At 42.7% G+C, this 25,676-nt stretch overlaps 1 protein-coding gene across 2 annotated transcripts in view; it reads right to left on the minus strand.

The window, feature by feature from the left end:
• The window catches only part of LOC139461465 (calmodulin-like), a 77,940-nt gene that overhangs the window by 48,599 nt on the left and 3,665 nt on the right, over positions 1-25,676 (minus strand). The window contains exon 1 of one of the 2 annotated variants that reach the window (XM_071243000.1): positions 18,957-19,075. The exons of the other annotated variant lie outside the window; for it this stretch is intronic. Coding sequence (XP_071099101.1) covers positions 18,957-18,995 — 39 coding nt within the window. The 5' untranslated portion in view covers positions 18,996-19,075. Of the gene's footprint in view, positions 1-18,956; positions 19,076-25,676 lie in introns of those variants that run through there. 2 annotated transcript variants of the gene reach the window in all.

Genomic DNA, 25,676 nt, shown 5'->3' on the forward strand with positions numbered 1-25,676 from the left:
ACGGGACAACGGTAGGGGAGCGTCAAGAGAGCGGGAGGAGAGTAGCGGAACTGACTGGAGTGTGAGAGGTGTATGACGGGACAACGGTAGGGGAGCGTCAAGAGAGCGGGAGGAGAGTAGTGGAACTGACTGGAGAGTGAGAGGTGTATGACGGGACAACGGTAGGGGAGCGTCAAGAGAGCGGGAGGAGAGTAGCGGGACTGACTGGAGAGTGAGAGGTGTATGACGGGACAACGGTAGGGGAGCGTCAAGAGAGCGGGAGGAGAGTAGCGGAACTGACTGGAGTGTGAGAGGTGTATGACGGGACAACGGTAGGGGAGCGTCAAGAGAGCGGGAGGAGAGTAGCGGAACTGACTGGAGAGTGAGAGGTGTATGACGGGAGAACGGGATGAGAGCGTCAAGAGAGCGGGAGGAGAGTAGCGGGACTGACTGGAGAGAGAGGGGTGTATGACGGTAGAACGGGAGGAGCGCGTGGAAGCGTGTAGGGGCCCGACAAAATGCCGGCGAATGATCTTAGATTGACTCCGTTGCATAGCGTCAAACATGATCTAAACATCCACAAAGCCGACAAGGAAAATATTGCAAGAACTAAATCAATCTACCCCACATCATAGAGATATTTCCACTGCGGATATCGATATAAATATCTACTTAAGAAACATATATAATTGATGTTTCTTTGTCTTTTAAAGATATTCAAATCTAAAGATGTTTGTAAAAGAGTTAAATTATGCAAAAGTCACAAAACAGAAAAGGAACGTTCGAAGATCTTGACTTACCAACTCCGCACCAGCAGTGACTCGACTCCCGCCCGACACTGTCGCCTTCATATGTTCTTGATTTACAAGCTTCCATTCAGATATAATTACATGCTTGAAGCACGAGTTTTATGATTTAAATCACATATCAAACAATTATTCATGCAGTAAATAATGATAACGAGAAGCTGGCAACGTTGAGGCGGGATTTAGGACATGGGAGGTATAGAGGTACATGAAACTAATTATTCATCGAGTGACGCGCGGCGGTGACGCGGGACTCATTACTGAATTATCGGAGAAATGAGTCATTAATATTTAAAAACAAATATAGTATCATGGATCCACATATCAGGAAAACATTGATTGTGTTGAGGTAACGTGACTGTAGCGTCCCAGCGTCCACGTGCGACCGCGCATCTCAGGTATTAGGTACCGCATCAGGGAGGAAAGCGTGTTGGGGGTGGGCTGGGTCAGTAGGGGACAGCATGGGACAGCATGGGACAGCATGGGACAGCATGGGACAGGGCAAAGCTGTATGTGGCGTCTTGTCATGGGCATGTCAGATGGCTATGTTTTATCTAGCCATGGATTACTAACATATGTATGTCTCATCTTGCCAAGGACGTTAAACAGTTGTGTCATCTTGCCAGTGAGATTGCAAATTCACATGTGTGATATAGCATGGGACACGTAAAAGCTCTTTCTACTAGGCAGGGGGTTTTCACAGTTGCATAGTGTCGTCAGGGACACAGCATAGTTGTATATGTATCTAGCAAAGACCCTGCATAGTTCTGTATGTATCTGACCAGGGACACTGCTTAGTTGTGAATGTATCTGACCAGGAACACTGCTTAGTTGTGTATGTATCTGACCAGGGACACTGCTTAGTTGTGTGTGTATCTGAACAGGGACACTGCTTAGTTGTGTATGTATCTGACCAGGGACACTGCTTAGTTGTGTATGTATCTGACCAGGGACACTGCATAGTTGTGTGTGTATCTGACCAGGGACATCGCATAGTTCTGTATGTATCTGACCAGGGACACTGCTTAGTTGTGTGTGTATCTGACCAGGGACACTGCTTAGTTCTGTATGTATCTGACCAGGGACACTGCTTAGTTGTGTGTGTATCTGACCAGGGACACTGCGTAGTTCTGTATGTATTTGACCAGGGACACTGCTTAGTTGTGTGTGTATCTGACCAGGGACACTGCTTAGTTCTGTATGTATCTGACCAGGGACACTGCTTAGTTGTGTATGTATCTGACCAGGGACACTGCTTAGTTCTGTATGTATCTGACCAGGGACACTGCTTAGTTGTGTATGTATCTGACCAGGGACACTGCATAGTTCTGTATGTATCTGACCAGGGACACTGCTTAGTTGTGTATGTATCTGACCAGGGACACTGCTTAGTTGTGTATGTATCTGACCAGGGACACTGCTTAGTTGTGTGTGTATCTGACCAGGGACACTGCTTAGTTCTGTATGTATCTGACCAGGGACACTGCTTAGTTGTGTATGTATCTGACCAGGGACACTGCTTAGTTGTGTGTGTATCTGACCAGGGACACTGCATAGTTGTGTATGTATCTGACCAGGGACACTGCTTAGTTGTGTGTGTATCTGACCAGGGACACTGCTTAGTTGTGTATGTATCTGACCAGGGACACTGCTTAGTTGTGTGTGTATCTGACCAGGGACACTGCTTAGTTCTGTATGTATCTGACCAGGGACACTGCATAGTTGTGTGTGTATCTGACCAGGGACATCGCATAGTTCTGTATGTATCTGACCAGGGACACTGCTTAGTTGTGTGTGTATCTGACCAGGGACACGGCGTAGCTCTGTATGTATTTGACCAGGGGCACTGCTTAGTTGTGCGTGTATCTGAGCAGGGACACTGCATAGTTATGTATGTATCTGACCAGGGACACTGCTTAGTTGTGTATCTGACAAGGGACACTGCATAGTTCTGTATGTATCTGACCAGGGACACTGCATAGTTGTGTGTGTATCTGACCAGGGACATCGCATAGTTGTGAATATATCTAGCCAGGGACTGTGCATAGTAAAATTAAGACCCTGCATAGGTGTGTATGTATCTGACCAGGGACATCGCATAGTTGTGATTATATCTAGCCAGGGACAGTGCATAATTGTGTATATAGTTGCATATGAATCTTGCAGACTTTACCTTCATAGCTAGTTGTGCATGTATCTATTCAGAAGCACTGAACAGCATCTAGCCAGGGACTAAGCTGCAGGTGTGCATTTATCTAGCCAGGGTCATTGCATAGTTGGGCATGTATCTAGCCAGGGCCATTGAATAGTTGTGCATGTATCTAGCCAGGGTCATTTCATAGTTGTGCATGTATCTAGCCAGGGCCATTGAATAGTTGTGCATGTATCTAGCCAGGGTCATTGCATAGTTGTGCATGTATCTAGCCAGGGTCATTGCATAGTTGTGCATGTATCTAGCCAGGGTCATTGCATAGCTGTGCATGTATCTAGCCAGGGTAATTGCATAGATGTGCATGTATCAAGGAAGTGGAAGAATTAAAAACGTGTCACTGAGGAACCCCATCCCCTCCACCCTCGTATCTCCGAGGAAAACAACCCCAGCAAGTTGCTACAGTAGGTGGCATCAATTAGGCATCAAGGCTGTCTCGCATTATTATGTGCGTTCAGCTTCTTCAAAGGCGGTATTTGAAACTGTAAACCCGCGCTATTCCTGGAAGCAGTTCTACTTCTGATGAACAAAACAAGGCCGATTGCAAAATGCAGCATCAACATATTTGTTCGGATCTGATTTACTTCTGTTCGGACTTTTCTTTTGCTTTTTGCATGAATGTGAGAAAAGAGATGTTTGAATATCAGTTCATTAGCTATACGATATCTGTTATTTTGGATTTTCTAACGTTATTTAGCAGCAGAATTTCTGTCGAGACGGCTACCCTGGACATATTTCTAAATGACCACAAGCTTTGTTCACATGACTACGGTGAAAGACACGGTGATGATTCATCTCATGACAGATAGATAATGGCAGATAGAAAGACGAATGGAGCGAGACAAAGAAGACGTGAGAGTCAGTTGGAAAAAGATTCGGATAGGGAGGAAAGAAGAAAGATGCAGCAACAGTTCCGTGTCGTAATTATTAGACACGACGACACAATAAGCAGGAGATATACGACTAACCCTGTAACCCACTCACTCATTTCGTCCCAATGGTGACAGGCTTTCTTAATCAGCCTGCGCCAAATTAGTAACGAGGATTTAGATCTCCTGAGATGCACAAAATGCAATTATCAATTAGACGTTTGCATTAACAAAGCGAACTGTTCATTGTACAACAAAGACGTCAGTATTTGAGGTATTCCCGTTTCAGTGCTCGTCTCTTCCGCGTTATACAGCAACGTGACTGAGATTTGCGACGTGAGTTGTGTTGCAAAGGAAATAATGACATCCCTACCTTAGCTTGTGGTGGTAATGCCTCGGAACGACATCACATTGCAGGAATCAGTGGCCACTGAGACGGTGACTGGTCAAGCTGGCGCAGACTGCCGGCGACAAGTGGTTCTGTGGACGTGCGCTAGTCCCTCCCGAGTGTTTAAGCGGCGTGTTGATGACACACATTGAAAGCTGTGCAGTCGTTGAGACCGCGTCTGTCTCCAGAATACAGCGAGCAGTGACACCGACTTTGGTGTCACTTACAGGTTATTCATTTCAATATCGCTTCTCTCCCTTCAGGCATTAACACCTGGTACCCGTGGAACTTTATCTGCAGGGGGGTATAACCCTCAGCGATGTTTCTGCACAGAAACAATTTGATGCTTATATGAAGGTACATTTTAATATTGTAACATGTCTACACGGACTTCAGTTCTGGTGTATGGCGGTGAAGGTTTAATGGGTCGGTGGGATAGTCTTGTGGTGACAGGTTTGGTCCATCACGATGACCACTAGGGTTCGATTCCTTGAATGGGTAAACTGTGTGAAACAAACCAGCTCTTGGTGTCCCCTGCCGTAAAACTTGAAAATTGCGGCGTCAAAAAATATACTCACTCAGTCGATATAGATAGTGATTAGATATATGTTATTTTGTACAACCAAAACCATGACTATGAAAATAATTTCTCAATCGTTTTGCTGGACACATCATCGTCTATTTGTCTTTGCGTTTCCATGGCGATAAACGTAGTGATGAGTAGGTGTCCACGTTTACCATATGATTATTATGATTATTAAGTATCGCTTGATAGAGCAGAGGCGTGTCTTGAGTGGCACCTGAGCGTTCTAACTATCAACGCGTCAGATGACTGAAAAATAGCTTCGGTTATACAGGTAATGAAATAATATACATTGGTTTTCAGTTCACACAAATGCACCAGACAACCTTGTGACGTATAAAACTCCAAATTGGTGCGTTTCAAATGTCACCTTAAGCATGACTTGGTATTTGATAAGCAACAATTTCGCCGCGGAGCAGATACAGGAGACGTCGAATATTGCCCAGTGAGAACAGCTTTACAGCTTCGTCAGCCAATCCAACCGGAATATAGGATCAACAGAATTACCCGAAGCGTTGGTAAAATCTCCTTGACTAAGGCCGCCAGTGACATGTGTGTCCAGGCTTGAGGCTCGGCTCGTATCGACGAGGTGACAGTATCGATTTTTCACTCTAGTCACATTCCGTTATCATTTTTGTATGTGTCACATAATTCTAGCCTGTGTGCTTTGAGCGTTGGGACAGGAACGCCACTGTTAATAATACATACATGTTATGTCCTACCTGCGGCTGACGAGGACAGAGTGGATCACAAAGACGTGGGCTTGTATTGATTGGCTAGCAACTGGGGCAGATATGGAAACAACAGAAATAAGATATGCGCATGTTTTTTCTCTGTGCTATGTTGGAAAATATCTTGGCTTAGATAATAGACAGCTGAATAAAGACACGTACGCATGGCCCTGGAGGATGGGAGATGTCAAAGTACACGTGGAAGACAGTGACTGGAATAATGCCATAAAGATACCGCGTCGCCGTACACGTGCTGGAAAGACAGTCTCTCTGTGCATGTACACTTGGGAGTCGGGTGTTCCTGCTCAAGTACACGTGGACGGGGGCGTTGTGTTCCTGCATTGCTGTTCATGTGGTACAATGTGGCAGTACAACACTATGTGAAATCAGACACTGTAAGAGTTAGCAGTACAACACGATGTGAAGCCAGACACTGCAGGAGGTAGAAGTACAACACTGTGTACTCAGACACTGCATGAGTTAGTAGTACAACACTGTGTGAACTCAGACACTGTAAGTGTTAGTAGTACAACACTGTGTACTCAGACACTGCATGAGTTAGTAGTACAACACTGTGTCAACTCAGACACTGTAAGAGTTAGTAGTACAACAATGTGTGAACTCAGACACTGTAAGTGTCAGTAGTACAACACTGTGTGAACTCAGACACTGTAAGTGTTAGTAGTACAACACTGTGAACTCAGACACTGCAGGAGTTAGCAGTACAACACTGTGTACTCAGACACTGCATGAGTTAGTAGTACAACACTGTGTGAACTCAGACACTGTAAGTGTTAGTAGTACAACACTGTGAACTCAGACATTGTAAGAGTTAGTAGTACAACACTGTGTGAACTCAGACACTGTAAGAGTTAGTAGTACAACACTGTGTACTCAGACACTGCATGAGTTAGTAGTACAACACTGTGTCAACTCAGACATTGTAAGAGTTAGTAGTACAACACTGTGTACTCAGACACTGCAGGAGTTAGTAGTACAACACTGTGTCAACTCAGACACTGTAAGTGTTAGTAGTACAACAATGTGTGAACTCAGACACTGTAAGTGTTAGTAGTACAACACTGTGTACTCAGACACTGTAAGTGTTAGTAGTACAACAATGTGTGAACTCAGACACTGTAAGTGTTAGTAGTACAACACTGTGTACTCAGACACTGCATGAGTTAGTAGTACAACACTGTGTCAACTCAGACATTGTAAGTGTTAGTAGTACAACACTGTGTACTCAGACACTGCAGGAGTTAGTAGTACAACACTGTGTGAACTCAGACACTGTAAGAGTTAGTAGTACAACACTGTGTACTCAGACACTGCAGGAGTTAGCAGTACAACACTGTGTACTCAGACACTGCATGAGTTAGTAGTACAACAATGTGTGAACTCAGACACTGTAAGTGTTAGTAGTACAACAATGTGTGAACTCAGACACTGTAAGCGTTAGTAGTACAACACTGTGTACTCAGACACTGCATGAGTTAGTAGTACAACACTGTGTGAACTCAGACACTGTAAGTGTTAGTAGTACAACACTGTGTACTCAGACACTGCATGAGTTAGTAGTACAACACTGTGTCAACTCAGACACTGTAAGAGTTAGTAGTACAACACTGTGTACTCAGACACTGCAGGAGTTAGTAGTACAACACTGTGTGAACTCAGACACTGTAAGTGTTAGTAGTACAACACTGTGTCAACTCAGACACTGTAAGAGTTAGTAGTACAACACTGTGTACTCAGACACTGTAAGCGTTAGTAGTACAACACTGTGTGAACTCAGACACTGTAAGTGTTAGTAGTACAACACTGTGTCAACTCAGACACTGTAAGAGTTAGTAGTACAACACTGTGTACTCAGACACTGCAGGAGTTAGCAGTACAACACTGTGTGAACTCAGACACTGCAAGAGTTAGCTGTACAATACGATGTGAAGTCAGACACTGCAAGAGTTAGCAGTACAACACTGTGTGAACTCAGACACTGCAAGAGTTAGCTGTACAATACGATGTGAAGTCAGACACTGCAAGAGTTAGTAGTACAACACTGTGTACTCAGGCATTGCAGGAGTTAGCAGTACAACACTGTGTGAAGTCAGACACTGCAAGAGTTAGCAGTACAACACGATGTGAAATCAGACACCAGATTTAGCAGTACAGTACCCCATCTCTGTAATGTCAGAGCTACCAGTCGGAACTCAAATAAGACCAAAATTAGCAATACAAAACTCGCAACTCACATACTGAATTAGCAATCCAACACCATGTGAACTGATCGGCAATCGGCAGTTCGGCAATCATATATGCTACCAGCAGGTACCACATACGAGCGACAAACAACATTGATGTATTGAATGTACAGAGGACCCAGGACCACCCCGCAGAGACAGGTGTGAACAACTACCTGTCGCGCAGGTGCCCAGGACGTCCGCGAGTAAAACAGGTGGTTTCTGTCACCCAGGGTACATACTTTACACATTTACCAGCCATCAATACCGAACACCTCTCTGAATTAGAAATGACGGTTCTCTTACATGTTAGATCACGCTCATTATCTAAATGATCATTGCCGTTACTGCTGATAGCGGGACATCAATCAGCGTGTAGCGTAAACTCCATTATCCACCAATAGTGATGAATATTGTATAAGTTATTTAACAAAGCATTGCTGCTTCAACGGAAAATTACAGAAGGCCCTCTATATGATAACTTAGATTGAAAAATAAGATACGTTTGAGGCAGTTCTACCTCGACAGTTTATGTGCACAAGAGAATCAATATGTTGCGGTGTTCATGGCACTGAATGCTGATGTCAACGGACGCTGGACTGAAATTACTGAAAATATGACAATGACAACGATTGATAATCTGGAGATTTTTCAAACAGACATAGCCGGGGACTGCTGACAGATGACCGATATCTCGAATGCGAAGTGTAGAAATGCATCTTACCAAACGACACAGGTAGAAGGTGTAACACAATTTATAAACACCAAAACCCTCTGCTGTCAACACGACTCTCTACACACAGCAACCCCCTCTTTTCACACCAACACCTCTATACACACTAACGTCCTCCATACAGAGCAACACCTCTATACACAGCAACCCCCTCTATACACACCACAGCCTCTATACACACTAACGCCCTCCTTACAGAACAACACCTCTATACACACCAACACCATCTATATACTGCAGGACTGTTACAAATGTGCTTAGATCCTAAACACGAACCTAAACACGTTTCCTGACCCACAATTGCGTCGTGTTTAGGTCAAAACATGTAAAGACTGTGAGTATGCGTGTGTGTGGTGTGCGTGCGTGTGTGTATGCGCGTGTATCTGTGTGTGCGTGCGTGTGTGTATGCGCGTGTATCTGTGTGTATGTGCGTGTGCATATGCGCGTGTATCTCTGTGTATGTGCATGTGTGTCGGTGCGCGTGTATATGGGCAGGGTGTAACGTAAAAGGGTTAAGAGTTTATCGGACATACGTTCATTGTCAGCTTCTGTTCCCTGTATGATAGAAGTACAATTAGTCAAACAGCAACAAAACATTTATGACCACAACACATTTTTAAACCTCGGCGGGATACGAACCCGCAACCTCACGTAGTCCTTCATGTTGCCACCTGTGCTACGAAGACTGTTGTCATAAAAAATGTCAATGTCCCCAGTCACCATGAACTAAGTTTGTTTTTCTTATCGTAAACATGTTTGAATTCTTAATTATTTTGTAGATTATGGGGATTTAGTGTTTAGGTGGTGTTTAGGCTGTGTACACCCTAACCGTGTACAGATATTTTACACCAAATGTGTATTATGTTTAGAATAGAAACACATTCCTGAACATGTTCAGACCCCTCTGTACACTGCAACACCCTCTATACACCGCAACACCATATCTACACTGCAACACCGACTAGACACTGCAACACCCTCTATACACTGCAACACCTTTTATATACTGCACCACCCTCTATACACTGCAATACCCTCTATACACTGCAACACCCTCTATACACTGCACCACCCTCTATACACTGCTACACCCTCTATACACTGCTACACCCTCTATACACTGCTACACCCTCTATACACTGCACCACCCTCTATACACTGCTACACCCTCTCTACACTGCTACACCCTATATACACTGCTACACCCTCTCTACACTGCTACACCCTCTCTACACTGCTACACCCTCTATACACTGCTACACCCTCTCTACACTGCTACACCCTCTATACACTGCTACACCCTCTATACACTGCTACACCCTCTATACACTGCAACACCTTTTATATACTGCAACACCTTTTATAAACTGCTGCACCCTCTATACACTGCTACACCCTCTATACACTGCTACACCCTCTATACACTGCTACACCCTCTATACACTGCAACACTTTCTATACACTACACCACTCTCTATACACTGCAACACCTTTATATACTGCAACACCTTTTATATACTGCAACAGCCTCTCTACACTGCTACACCCTCTATACACTGCAACACCTTTTATATACTGCAACACCTTTTATATACTGCAACACCCTCTATACACTGCAACACCCTCTCTACACTGCAACACCCTCTATACACTGCAACACCTTTTATACACTGCAACACCTTTTATATACTGCACCATCCTCTCTACACTGCTGCACCCTCTATACACTGCTACACCCTCTATACACTGCTACACCCTCTATACACTGCTACACCCTCTATACACTGCTACACCCTCTATACACTGCTGCACCCTCTATACACTGCTACACCCTCTATACACTGCTACACCCTCTATACACTGCAACACTTTCTATACACTACACCACTCTCTATACACTACCACCCCTTTATATACTGCAACACCTTTTATATACTGCAATACCCTCTCTACACTGCAACACCCTCTATACACTGCAACACCCTCTCTACACTGCAACACCCTCTATACACTGCAGCATCCTCTATACACTGCAACACCCTCTCTACACTGCACCACCCTCTATACACTGCAACACCTTTTATACACTGCAACACCTTTTATATACTGCACCACCCTCTATACACTGCAACACCCTCTATACACTGCAACACCCTCTATTCATAATCGCAGTTGCAGCTGCTGGATACAGAAGAAAAGGAACAGTAGCTTCTGTTGAAAATTGTCTTAACCTGTATTCAGACGACAATCATTGATTGCTCCTGTTGAAGTGCCAAGGTATCAAGAATAGGGCTCATATTGCGGGAAACAATAACGCGCATTGTAAGCCCATACTGCTAATATACTTATAGACGAGTTGTCAAATCATCGTCACATAATCAGTCAATCAAGAAAGCTCGTGAATAATTCACCGTCATGATGATGTAGACACGTCGCACTGTTTATGGTGAACGTCCTCCCGGGGATTAAACTGCCGTCGTGAGGATGATAAATTGGTCAAAAATGGCATATAACGCGAAACAATATTGTGGCAGTAGCATATTACAGAGGACGGAATTGGAAAGAATACCGATCTCTCCCAGCATGTCTCTGGCTCACTTAGAGGTCGGAGTTCGAGTTGTGCCGACTTAACCAATGAAGGGTCCCTCGATGTGCTTCCCGGCCAACACGCCACCTGCTCCGGGAGATTGGTTCTCTCGCGACTGGTGTACGAGTAGGCCGTCCGTGCTTGCCTGGGTTTGTAACATAACACTTCTTCTGCTGTATGATTTGAATGAGATACGAGATAGTCTGTTGAAAATCATCTTTGCGGAGTGTGATATAGGCGAGGGAACTTGATGAAGTGTCTCCGGTCATTGACTTGGCAGTTGGTCACACTGACCAGCCTTGGCAGTGAGGCATATATGTAACACGTCTGATGTGGATACGTCCCAGGTCTTCGTGACCATTAGTTTCGATAATCTATGCTTCATGTGACATTATTGACAGCCGTCTTCTTCCACCGTCCTCATTAATAGCTGACTCCTCTTCAGCGGCTGTTAAATTGCCCCGTACGTGGAATCTCTTGAGGATTCTCGGGTAGAATTGGTCCCACGTAACCTATTCTAGTCGTAAGAGGTGACTAAATGGATGGGATGGTTAGGCTCGATGACTAGTGTCATTGCTATCCTCTCACCCGACGGCGTAGTACGTTGCCCCTAATATCTACATGTACTGTAGGTGGCCCAGTCGTCTAAGGCGCCGCGATTCGCTGTGGAGAGTTGCCTACCTTGGGCACACCAGAAACCTATGATTGTGGGTTCGAATCCTGGTTCGCCCCGATTATGTTTCTAGGTTTGTCAGCACCATACCTGTGCCCTTGGGTTTCACCGAAGTGGTAAACGGGCTTTCCTCCCACATTAAGGCCGTGATATAACTGACTACTGTTAAAAGCGGCGATAAACCCAACTCACTCACTACATGTACCGTATCTGGTCCAGACTTCTTTATTTACAGAACGCCGTGACAAAGCTGGAATTCTGCTGGCCTTTAATTAATCATGGCGTTGAGAAGCTTATCTTGTTTGTGTTTGTTTTTAACGCCGCACCTAACAATATTCCAGCTATATGACGTTGGTCTGTAATTAATCATCTGGACCAGACAATCCAGGGATTGACATTATTAGCATCGATCTACGCAACTGGGATACGATGACATGCATCAAACATGTCAGCGAGTCTGAACACCCGATCCCGTTAGTCCCCTCGCACGACAAGCTGTGAAGCATAGTTGCCTTTTACAGCAAGCATGGGTTGCTGAAGACCTATTCCAACCCGGATCGTTATGGATAGGAGCGTAAGCGTTACATATTACTTAGTAACTCTAAATTGCTCTTTTGGTAGCAAGATTGTTCGTAAGTGTCGATCATGGACAAATGTTCATCGTGTCTTTCATCCCTCATATAACTCAGCTCCTCAAATGTAGCGCAAAGTGCCGACCGAAGAGACTAGTAGGCGTATTATCAGCTGATCTTGTTGACTTTATCCCCCATTACATCAGTGATAGTAACAGATTGAGCAATACCTTGTTCTTCGAGACAACGTTGCCAAGGCCGTTGGCCCCTAGCGATGGCAGACATATTGCCATAACACGCCTACATACACCCTTATCTGCCCGCCAACCAACAGACTCAGGGTCGACCAACAGGAATTAACGAAAAAAGAGATTGTCACAAATAATACTCCACAGTCAAGATGTTGACATCCGTTGTCATAGCAACATATGTTAGGAAGTTTAGCCATTTCCTTGGAGACCACGACTGGCCGACATAGTCCTGGCGGTACTCTGCCCCTCCGTTCTCTTATCACATTACAGCAATCAGCACTTACAAAGGTTATGCGGTTTTAATATTCCTTTCCGGAAAAGAGCGATTCCTATTTTGGTTCGCTCAACACATTATCCATGCTCTGACAATGAACAAATCGCTTGTCATATTAGGTTAAATTCACATGGGGAATGATTGAGTCTGTTGCAAGATGTACACACGGCCACAGCTGACACGTAGAGTTTTGTATTAGCGTGGTCGGAACATAAACAGGGGGAGTGATATCCAGGCCGTCATGAAAAGCATACATGATAGACGGTTGTGTTTGTTCGAGGGCGCTATAATGTTGAATCAAGCATTGTACGTGGAATATATTTTATCTTCCTAAAGCGTCCCTCATGCTAACGTAGCATGGGACAATACATAATTGTCGGTATCGGGACAGTCCAGACAGTATAATAGCAGGTGCTGGATAGATAGAATGTTTTACTGCCATCTAGATTTTCGGGATCAGGCTTAGCACTCTGCCAATATGACGGCGATGCAAGGTGATGCTCTCTTAATAGGCGGCGAGTTGGAATGTTTGCTTCTAAGAGACGTTTGGCGATACGTCTGAAGATACTTGACTCAAAACGTATCCAGAGAATAATCAGTCTGGAAAAAACTGCCGTAACTGCGCGAAAGGGGCAATGAACATTATATGAATAGATCAGTGAACTCATGCCATTAAGTGTTACAAAAAATGTTAAGCATGTCCTGCTCTATCCGTATCAGTCGCCACTCACGCAATTTTGATTAAAAAAGAAAGTGCCAGTCATTAAAAATAAATAGAAGCGACAAAAAACATAGTTTACATAATCATAAGAAATAAGTACTAAAAGGCAGACCCGTAGAGCAACCCATTCTTGCCGTAAAAGGCGACCCTGCTTGTCATAAGAAGCGACTAACGGGATCGGGTGGTCAGACTCGCTGACTTGGTTGATGCATTTCAGCGTATTCCAAATGCGAGGACTGATGCTCGTGATGTCAATCACTGGATTGTCTAGTCCAGACTCGATGAATTACAGACCGTCGTCATATAGCAGGAATATTGCTGAGTTAAACAACAAACAAACAAACAAACTAAAAGCCAAGTCCATTGTACGATTCCCACTACTCCTACTACTACTATTCCTACTCATAACCATGTGTTCATGAATCCTCAATTTTTCACTATTGCGACAAAGCGTGAAAACTCCACGTGAAGATCATAGTATGGGGCAGGATCGAGCATCATGTTGACAGGCGACGGCATGTTCATGGCTTCTTGGACCGCATCATTGACCGAGTGGTAGAGCGTCCGCCCGGATAGCAGAAGGTCTGGGTTTCGATCCCCTGCCGCGTCATACCAAAAGACGTTAAAAGATGGTACTTGTTATTACCCTGTCTGGTGTTCGGAATTCAGGGGCGAAAACAAGGACTGGTCGGCTCGGAGTCGTGTCTGAGTTGGGTATTCATGTTTAACTGCGTCATGGTATCTCAGTGGGCTAGCACTATAAATAGGCATCAGTCGGGAAAAGCAAGCAGCCACACACACGTGCATGCACGTCGAAATATAAGTGCAATAATCTTGGACGCGACGTTAAACTGTGGGCACAATGCTCATTGGGATATTATAAAGGCTTCTCTAGGTCGTAAGCATCAGGATCTGAGTACATTACGTGTCTATATAATTTTCACCTCACATTGAATATTTGAACACTACAGTTGACGTCATCATTACTTCACCCAGAACAACATTAATACAGATCTATACAATTAGCTTTCACTAAACAGGTTCTCAGAAGAAGATCCGGAGTTGTTTATTGATAAACTAATGTCTAATCTTCTGGGATTTATAAACGTTTATCTGACTGATGTATGACATATACAATGACTGTGTAAATCTAGTGTTGTCATTCTTACTACTGTTATTGTCAAGTTTCTAGAAAATAATGAAAAAGCTGTTGCCCGGGAAATGTTAATAGTCAGTCTCTCGTCTAGACGCTGTCTCATCAACTGGCGCATAGTAAACAGACTACACTTTCTATAGGTTTCCATATGTATGTAGGAGTCGGGGGCTGCCTGTTATACGTGGAATGTGTAAGGACCAGGTCTGTGAACAGACAGGAAGCGGAAGTGACGTCATCACCTGACACTGATTGCACCATCAACTAGTACCTCACTGTCGAAGTCCTTACGAGTTAAATGAACAAATAGTTATTCTTGGGTCAACTCCGATAAAGACGTATATTCATAGATGTATTGGACCAGGTTTGGGGAATTTCATGCATGTAAATAAAGCGAAAAAAACCTTTCCCCTGCATAAAGCAGAGTCGTTTGCTCAATTCCGACTATATCATGAGCATGTGTTTATGAATGACCATCAAAAAGTAACGATGCCAGATGCCACGCGAAAAGGTGAGCTTGTCCTGCCCCACCAGTTGCCTCCGTCAAAAACACATGCAAAGGCAAGTCAATTGTTTACCTGAAAAAAAATGATGAAAAGAATTCATCAAAAGTGGCTCATCTCACAAAACTCGACACGAGACTGGTATGTTATTTTTTCATTCCTTACAGGTGAAACTGCTGCACGGGATGTTGTTACAGAAAACGATGCAGTGAGGCAGTAGCATGATGACTACTAAGAAATGACCATTAAAATTGCGCCAATGATACTCTAGTTTTCAGTCATATCTTAAATAAGAATAAAATAAATAATAAATAGAACATTTGTCTGTTCTTGCCATATACAATATTCACCTTGTGTTTCGTGCACCACTATGAAAGGAAAGATAAACATGTTATTTTACAAGAACAGACATTTATCCTGAAGATACAAAATGGGTTGAGCGAATTACACTGATAGATAGCTATGATTAACAAGGAACAGCGAGTCACTACTTTCTGTGAAATATCAATGGTCGTATCAGTCAAAATGTCAAACTCGTATTCCACAAAGTGCAAGTTCACTGCGTGAGGATATATATGACATGAAAGCCACGGTTGTAGCCATATTTATAAATCTGGAAAACATCACATCATCATGTATATCTGATTATTTGAAAACACAACCGGCGATGTGTTTTAAAAAAAATATGTCCAAATATATTGAAGTTTCCTGCATAATGTTTTTACATAATGTTCGAATACTGTTATGTTGAATTTTGTATTGTGGGCAATGTGACCTTTCGTGCTTAAGCAATAATCTTTATTGATATTCAACGGATGGCCTTGAATCGCTGTGGAGACAACAACTCAGAGATAAGGATCTGAACTACTTTCCAAGCTGACATTACTGTTCAAGCGGTCCCAGGACTGTGGTTTCCTTCTCGTGAAGAATAGCATCCGTTATCTAATAGCTTAATGATGAAGCTATTCTCGTGAACGTGCATCTGAGTTGGCGTATGGCAGGCTGGAGTCCAACCACTGAAAAACTTCTCTGAAGTCTTCACACAAGAACAAGTTGATCATAGCATAAAGATCTGAATACACTCAAAACTTCGCGAGCACCCGCTGAAAACACCCCCAACCACCCACCCCACCCCACCCACACCCCATACCCCATAACGTCTAAATATATACAGATGCATTACAGAGAAGGACATTACTCCGCACCCAGAACTCGTTAATCGGATTCGCTGGAAACCATACCAAGTTTCGTGAATTCAAAATGATGGCCAAAATGAATAAAATGGTGTCCGAAGCAGTCCACTATTGTGCCTTGTACTATGTATTCCAATGCTTGTTTAGGTGAACACTTGGCTTTGCATGTGTTAGTGATTTATAAACACATGCTTTTGATATAGTCGGAATAGTATAATGTACTCTGTTCTTAGCAAAGATTTATTGTCCTCATGGAAAAGGTTTTGTTGTTTTTGTTCTGTTATATACGATGACGCATTGTTCTTGAGACTTCATATAATACTTGTGTCATGCATTATAATGTAAAAACACAATGACACGCAGCTGGAGCAAACCGTAACAGGGCCCACTTGCACAAAGCGATCTTAGCGCTACAACTATTGTAAGCCTATGTTAAAGTATGGGAGTTACGATCATTTTAGCGCTAAGATCGCTTTGTGCAGGTGGGCCCAGGACACGATGGTTATGAGTTGGAATAATGATACGCCCCAGTACGATCCTTGCTGTTTGTCAGTAACACATCCAGACTCCAGGTTCCATCACGTCTAGGACCTGCGACACTGTGAGATTTCATTTAGTTCTATCAAAACATCATTAATAAAATAAAGGAAGGACTTTCCCTATATATCTACAGGCGTTTAACCTAAAGTGGGATGAGGTGAAATGGCGTTTAACATTGCCATGAATATCCTAATCAAACACATTGTACGAACTCCGAGCCAACCAGTCTGTGTATGTCCTCAATGCTGAGCGCTGTATGTGAGCGCCAGCCAGGGTAACAACAAACACCATCATTTAATCCTTTTGGTATTACGCGGTCAGGGGAATGAAAAAACCGACATTCTCCGGGCAGAAACTCTAACCATTACAACACGGTAGAGATCACGAGCTTTGTATATATCAATGATCTGATTTCGTTCAGTAATGGTCAAATAGCCAATTCCCTTCCACCTGAACTGGAACTAAGGAACCAATGAAACAACCTCATTCAACCTGTTTCATATTTAGATGTACCCATAAAGATTCAGAGTGACACAATACATCCCACAAGCATGTGTGTCATATGAATCTTGCTCAAAACGTGTTTGATCTGAGTTAAAGCATTCACGGCCACAGTATGTTTTTCACAAAGCTTCATGTGGACGGGTATGTGATGTTTGCCACGGGCGTGGCAGGGTACACTCACCTTGTCGCGAGTACTTGGTATCATCACAATAGTGATTCATAACCACATGCTTAAGGTGTAATCCGAATCATACAGTGGACATTGTTTTAGCAGATATTTCTGCAGAATCTCTGCACTGGTACACAGCAGGCGAAATTCAAAATTAACATATCATTTTCGGTTTCAATACAATCAGTAAATGCATTATCGCATGATTGGATTTTTGGTCAATCACTTGATTGTCTGGTTTGTTTACATTTCGCCGTCGAATGGCAGGAATACTGTGCGGTGCCAGGTAATGAACACATATAATGTTTCATGCATATTGCGTGAATAACGGTGCTTCCAGTATGACAGGACATGCTTACCCTTTTCGCGAACACCTGGCGTTACACTAATTTTCAGCGATAAGTGGCACCTCTATTTTGCCTTTTACACCCAAATGGAATATGTTTCGGTCGATACTTGAAACTGGTCATGCTATGACGCGGACGTTTTGTCGCTAATATTTCCACAAAACTAACTCGCCGAGATACAACTGAAATTCTTTTCAAAGTGGCGTTAAACCCAAATCACTCATTTTCATGCAATGTAAAGAAATCTGTTGCCATGCATTACGTCCCAGAGACAGGAACACACGCGCTGAGTCAACACACTGCACAGAATGGGAACACTTGCCATATGTCATCGACGATAAGACTGTGACACACGCCGTACAGGGAGTGCTGTAATAACAGGTCTTTAGTAACCACATGTATAGCTTCAGCTTGAGACAAACACCCACCCAAACCAACCATCCAGCCAGCTATTCCCCACCCCCATCCCCACCCCCATCCGTTAGACATATTAGCAGGGTGTTCAAGCATTCGGTATTTTACGTGTTATCGATTTAACCCTTTGGGCCCTACAGGAACCAGGTTATCCCGTGGCGTCTATTTCCCTTCATCACAACTCTTGAACAGGAGTACACCCATGGAACGCACGCACACATCACATCCTGCATACACAGCCTATCACTGATCGAAAAATATCAATACATGATCAATAATTTGGAAATTCATGGAATCATGATGATATTTTCGCCAATGTTATCAAGAAAATGTTAAAAAGACATGAAGGCAAAAGAAAACATGACAGAAACCCGTAGTGAGAGACAAGATTTCCCTGTCAACAAGCTGGTGGCTGATACTGGGCAAGTCGATACACAGATTTCTATTATACAACACGAACATCTGGTAGCCATGACACAAAATCTATAAACGACACAGAAATTAGTCACTTTACCTCAGGAGTGGCACTGGCGGTGGTGGTCGGGGTATCCATGTTGGTGGACAACGCGCAGCAGAATGCCCTGCACGTGCAGAGAACGCGGGATATAGGTCTGGGTCAGCCATTAACATAGCGACCGCTGTCTCGCAGTGCCATAAACATGCATGCTGACCCGTCTCATTGACTAGTCATGGATTATATGTTATTGGCCTTGATTATGCTATTGGCGAAATATTCGGCCTGGCATTAAATTTTAACGATTGTATTTCCTAGAATCTGTAAAGAGTTTGGATTTCCATAACTTTTCCATTATGACCTGTGTTATGGTGAGATAGGAAGGCTCATTTGCAAGAACAAACGCTAGCTGTCGCATAGATAGAATCAAACAACGGGACGTCGGCCGAAGAGGCAGGGGAAGGAAGCGACGGGTCACCTTCCCAGGGTTTACCGTAAAATGTACATGTAAGGGCGGGGTATTCGATATACTGGATACGGTACATGTCAGGGAGAGAGTATAGGATTTACCGGACACAGCATATGTCAGGGGCTGTGTTCTATGAACCTATCGGATAGGGTATATGTCAGGGAGAGAGTATAGGATTTACCGGACACAGCATATGTCAGGGGCTGTGTTCTATGAACCTATCGGATAGGGTATATGTCAGGGATTGTGTATAGGATTTATCGGACCTAGCATATGTCAGGGGCTGTGTTATATGAACCTATCGGATAGGGTATATGTCAGGGATTGTGTATAGGATTTACCGGACACAGCATATGACAGGGGCTGTGTTCTATGAACCTATCGGATAGGGTATATGTCAGGGATTGTGTATAGGATTTATCGGACCTAGCATATGTCAGGGGCTGTGTTATATGAACCTATCGGATAGGGTATATGTCAGGGATTGTGTATAGGATTTACCGGACACAGCATATGACAGGGGCTGTGTTCTATGAACCTATCGGATAGGGTATATGTCAGGGATTGTGTATAGGATTTATCGGACCTAGCATATGTCAGGGGCTGTGTTATATGAACCTATCGGATAGGGTATATGTCAGGGATTGTGTATAGGATTTATCGGACACAGTATATGTCAGGGGCTGTGTTATGGGAACTTATCGGATAGGGTATATGTCAGGGATTGTGTATATGATTTATCGGACACAGCATATGTCAGGGGCTGTGTTCTATGAACCTATCGGATAGGGTATATGTCAGGGAGAGCGTATAGGATTTACCGGACACAGCATATGTCAGGGGCTGTGTTCTATGAACCTATCGGATAGGGTATATGTCAGGGAGAGAGTATAGGATTTAACGGACACAGCATATGTCAGGGGCTGTATTATATGAACCTATCGGATTGGGTATATGTCAGGGATTGTGTATAGGAATTACTGTTCACAGCATATGTCAGGGGCTCTGTTATAGGAACTTATCGGATAGGGTATATGTCAGGGAGAGAGTATAGGATTTACCGGACACAGCATATGTTAGGGGCTGTGTTCTATGAACCTATCGGATAGGGTACATGTCAGGGACGGTGTATAGGATTTACCGGACACAGCATATGTCAGGGGCTGTGTTCTATGAACCTATCGGATAGGGTATAAGTCAGGGATTGTGTATATGATTTACCGGACACAGCATATGTCAGGGGCTGTATTATATGAACCTATCGGATAGGGTATATGTCAGGGATTGTGTATAGGATTTACCGGACGCAACATATGACAGGGACTGTGTATATGAATTACCAGACACCGATAATGTCAGGGACATACATTGTTTGACTTACGTCGCTTTGAACAAAGTGCAGCCACCATGACTTCACACATTAAGCCATTTTAGGAGTCGAACGTGTGTCATTGGCACATATCACGCCGATGTGGTTCGCACAGTGCTCTGAGACAAACAGCTAATTGGCATCCACAACTTTCTGGTACTTCATCACATATAACTATAAGCACCACAAATGATTTAGGATTCTATCTAGTTATATATTTTAACATGTTATAAATAAAATAATAGAATTCAATATCCCAAACAATTCACCCATACGGACTGGGCTTATGAACTCAACAGCTAAACGACCCCTTTGGTCACAAGACAAAACTTGAAGTGTTACAATAATATAAAAAAACAGTCAATAGCCAAATGACCGGTACACGTCCCTCTGCAATAATTTGATTAGTTGGTACCCACTCCGTGTCGTCGACAGATTAGTCAGGAATGCCAGTTAATCGGAAAATAGCAAAATGATCACATAAGTAGATAGAGCGCGGCGGTTAAGGCCAAGTTATGCCCACGTGGCTGTTGAGGGAGTGGCCAACAGCGGTCATTTGGAGGAGCAGGGGCCAGCTGGGAATCACGTGACATATCGCCTCGGTCATGTGGCGTGAAACGCTGACATCACTGTATCTGGAGACAATGCATTATTGATAGGTAGATGTGGTGTCAATTAGCAAAGGTTTTTTGATGGGGCGTTAGTAACATATTACCATACAGCTATTGCAATATTAATGTTCGGTAACGAACTATGGCTTCAATACATAACCATCAATAATAAGCATTTACAAATGACACGGTTCAAAGTAAAATCATTAAAAAAAGAAAGAAAATTATGTTATTGTGGAAATCAAATGATATTTAGACAAACGAAGAGGACGTGCTTACGTTGCTCACAAAATGAGGTTTTAATAGGATTAGCATGGCTGAAGTAGTGGTTTCGATGTAAGAAGCTTTTGTTCAAAACTATTTACTCAGAAAAAAGAACAGGGAGCGGTAGAGATCAAAGGAACAGTCCCCTCATGTTATTTCATCTCGCCTTCATGTAGGTTTATCCAAAGGCTTACATATATCTACTCATGAAATCTAAATTAGGTCTTTTGAGTTCATGTACATGAAGATTCTCTTGGCATTTCCTTTCGTGCTTCATGTATGCATATTGCATTATGCATTGTACTTCTGTCCGCACTCGGACATGATGCATATTAACGTTACACGATTCTTCAAGCAGCTTTGAAGAGAATCAGTGTGTGGAATCCTCAAGACAAAATACTCAGGCAAATCGCTCATCAATTACGGTCGTTTCATCATTCAGGTTCAAACCGGAAGTGGTAACAGGAAGTTTTTGGAACACAATTTACCACGTGACTTCCGTCCACTCGTAGAGTCAGCATATTGTTAAGATGAAGCAATGGTGTTTGGAAAAATCTTTGACATTATAACGCATGGTCAGATTGTGAAATAAGGCACGGTCGACCAAAACAAGTCGGCGACCATCTTTCTTTCTGATACAAAATACCGTACTATCTCGAAAATATTCGATTATTATTGTACACAAGAGACGATTGTGTTGAGAGAATGTGAAGTTATTATCAAGGAGATCAGGTAAACTCCTCATGATCTTGATACATATACCTACGTATGTTACACCAACAAACGGTGTTAAGGTACTCATTGACCGCTAGTTCATAATGTCCAAGGACATTTGTTTCTGGATTACATTGTCCAACCCAACCCGTGAACATCCAGGGGTCTTCAGCAACCCATGCTTGTCGTAAAAGGCGACTATGCTTGTCGTAAGGACTACTAACGGATCGGATGGTCAGGCTCTCTGACTTGGTTGATGCGTGTCATCGTATCTCAATTGCGTGAATTGATGCTCATGATGTCAATCATTGGATTGTCTGGTCAAGAGTAGATCATTTACAGACCGACATCATAGAGATGGAAAATTGCTGAGTACGGCACTAAACAACAAACAAACAAAACATTGAGTCCTGATATACGCGCGAGTAAGACAATGAGTACTGTGCTAACATTATGTCCTTTCACAACATACGTTGTGCTCAGTGACCCATCAGGGAACAAACTCCGTGCAATACTAACAACATGATGATATATAGTTAGTGGTAAAATGTAGAGGAGATGTAATTGCAAGGTGAAAAATTGAAACTCACCAATGTCGTTCTTGAAAAGGAAAGGATTGTTTTGACAATGAATACGTATTGTATGTCCTGCAGCATATACTGTGATGTCACCTCTTGGTCTACAGAGATACAAGGGGCGTAATGAAACATCGTTGAGTATCTTCCACCTGCACTATCCTACCTGGTGTAAGTGACAACGTGCAAAGTCACATATGATTGTGGCTCTTATGTCTTATTAGCAATACATATTTACATAAAAAAGGGACTCACGATATTGTGGGTTTGTCCGTGTGTGAGCAAATGTTCATCAATTCATGTAAACTGCAGGGCAAAAGAAACTATACACTAGAAAACTGGTTCGATAAATTAAAAAAAAATAATTTAAAACGTTATTAAAACGTTACTAGGTCAAAACAGTTACCGAAACACTGCAAACCTTAGGTCCAAAACACAACTATAAAAGGCTATCAAAAACATCACCATCGAATAACAATTTCTTGTTTTGTTTTGTTTCAATTTTAACCACCATTAAACATGGATGAACGTCTTAATTTGCCTGGCAGTTTCTTTGTAGGCGGTCATTGTGTAAACTTCTATGTAATCTATAGTTTGAGAACGAGGCTTTCTTGTGGACAGTAAAATCTCTCGATGACGGACGAATCGCAATTACAATCCGATATTTGGAGAAAAACATAGGAATACTAAGATTGTACTATGTCTTCATGAACTGCAAACCGATTATGAATTTACCTTTCAACATAATTGTACGCATTGACTATACATTGTATACAGTTGATTATACCTGATGGAGTACTGGTGTTGTGTATAAACAGGAAAGATTCTGACGGCGCTTTACTAACCTTGATGTAAGTCAAAACTATTTCAAACCATTTCATCATATGTCAACGAAAATGGAATAGTTTATGGATCTCATACAGACCATCAAACACTGTCCAGTACATGTCAGGAGTACATACCTATTTGCGCTTGTTTTGCCATAAGCAATCATGTAGTTATTCTTTATTCTTTATTCTACCATGCGCGTTTGGTTCCAAATTAAATTTAGCGCGGTTAAATCTACAGGTAACTTAGCTCAACATTGAAAACACAGTATGTTTATTTCCTAATCGTACAACTGACTTTAATGTAGGCCATTAAATTTGTGCTGAATAAAATCTGTCTTTCTTAATCTAGCATTATGGCTGATGTGATGAAATTCAAAAACTGTTACGTTTGCGGTTGGTGAAAATAGAACATAATTCCCCACGGCTAAAATGAAACTGTATGTCATAAATGACAAATATTATCGAAGAATAACTGGATAACTGTTCTTAAGAACAGGGTGATATAGTACCTTTTATAATCACCATTTCCTGTTCCGTGCGCGCGTGCGCACATACAGTCATATATATAATTAAAAGCACTCTTCAGTTAAATGTTCACAACATATAATTTTTGAGATCACATTTACCATTATATGATGATCCCACTTGTGCAAATTATCAGCATTTGCCACTGTTCACCACACAGTGAATAGGTACCTGGTAGGATGCGATGGAAATGTGGTTGTTAACCTTCTAGCCCCAAACAGGCATTTTGGGTTGTATACTCCCTAGGATCCAGTGACTGGGGTAATAATAGCGTTTTGAGCATGCCTCTGAGTGGTATGGAAATGTGCGAAATATAAATTGTCAAGCAAAGTTCTATTATGATGATGATGATGATGATGATGATGATGATGATGTATATGTGTACCTCTATCAAACTTAATCGAACAAGATTCTTAACGTATAAAATGCTTTAGTCACGAAATGGCTGAAATATTGCCGACGTGACTAAAAATCTTAACTCATTCACTCACTCACTCATCGAACAAGAGTTGGTCAAAGATTCTCCACATTATTCCTGAAAGTACTCCCCTGTTAAAACAACGAACACACTGCACCTTTGCCCTATGGCCTGATCGCAGTGGTGTCTACAGTGCAACTAAGCACTGGTTCGCAGCACCTAGTTATCTGCGAGGCTGGGGTTCCCTTTGGAACGTTCACGATATTCCCTAATTCATCAAGTGTCCTCCAGTCTTCATCCAACTCTCTCTCAAGGGGAAGTCCGAGAATGCTGGTATCAAATTGTATCCAAAATATGATTAACAGTGCTGTAGGATTCCCGGTCATCACTCAGTGGGGCTCTGTGCACATTGGGGACATAGGAATCTTTGTCATGCCCGGATTATGGGGGGGGGGGGGGGTGCCTTGCTGTAAGACTTTATCATGCGGTACTCGTTAAGGGCCGTGCTTCCCACCGTCTAGCCCCGAATGAGACTAAGGTATCAATTTCACGGAGTCCCTTTGGCTGGTCAATAAATAATGTTTCAATTCTGATAAAGCGACTGACACATGTGTTATAATTCAAAATTGATTGTATTTCTTGCACTAAGATGATCCTATGGACAATCGTAAGTATTGGATACTGGAGCTCACCTTTATTTTTCAACTATTTTAAGTTAAACCATTGTGATATAATATGCCTGAATAATAAACCTCATCTCGATCAGAAACAAAACTAGTTCATTTAACGATATGTCTTATGAAACTATTGCGCGTATGTAAACCAATATCAACATTGGATGAATAAACATTGAAACGATGAATTTAGATGATGAATGACATAGATGTGATCAAGTCGAATGAAAGTCTCAAGGACACTTCAGATATGATCAAGTCGTATGAATGCCTACGAATATGTACGAAAATGTTTGTGTTTGTTTGTGAAATGTTAGAACTGAAGACTTCT

The sequence above is a fragment of the Haliotis cracherodii genome, unplaced genomic scaffold, assembly GCF_022045235.1.
Source record: "Haliotis cracherodii isolate W230 unplaced genomic scaffold, xgHalCrac1.p SCAF_1, whole genome shotgun sequence".
Lineage (NCBI taxonomy): Eukaryota > Metazoa > Mollusca > Gastropoda > Lepetellida > Haliotidae > Haliotis > Haliotis cracherodii.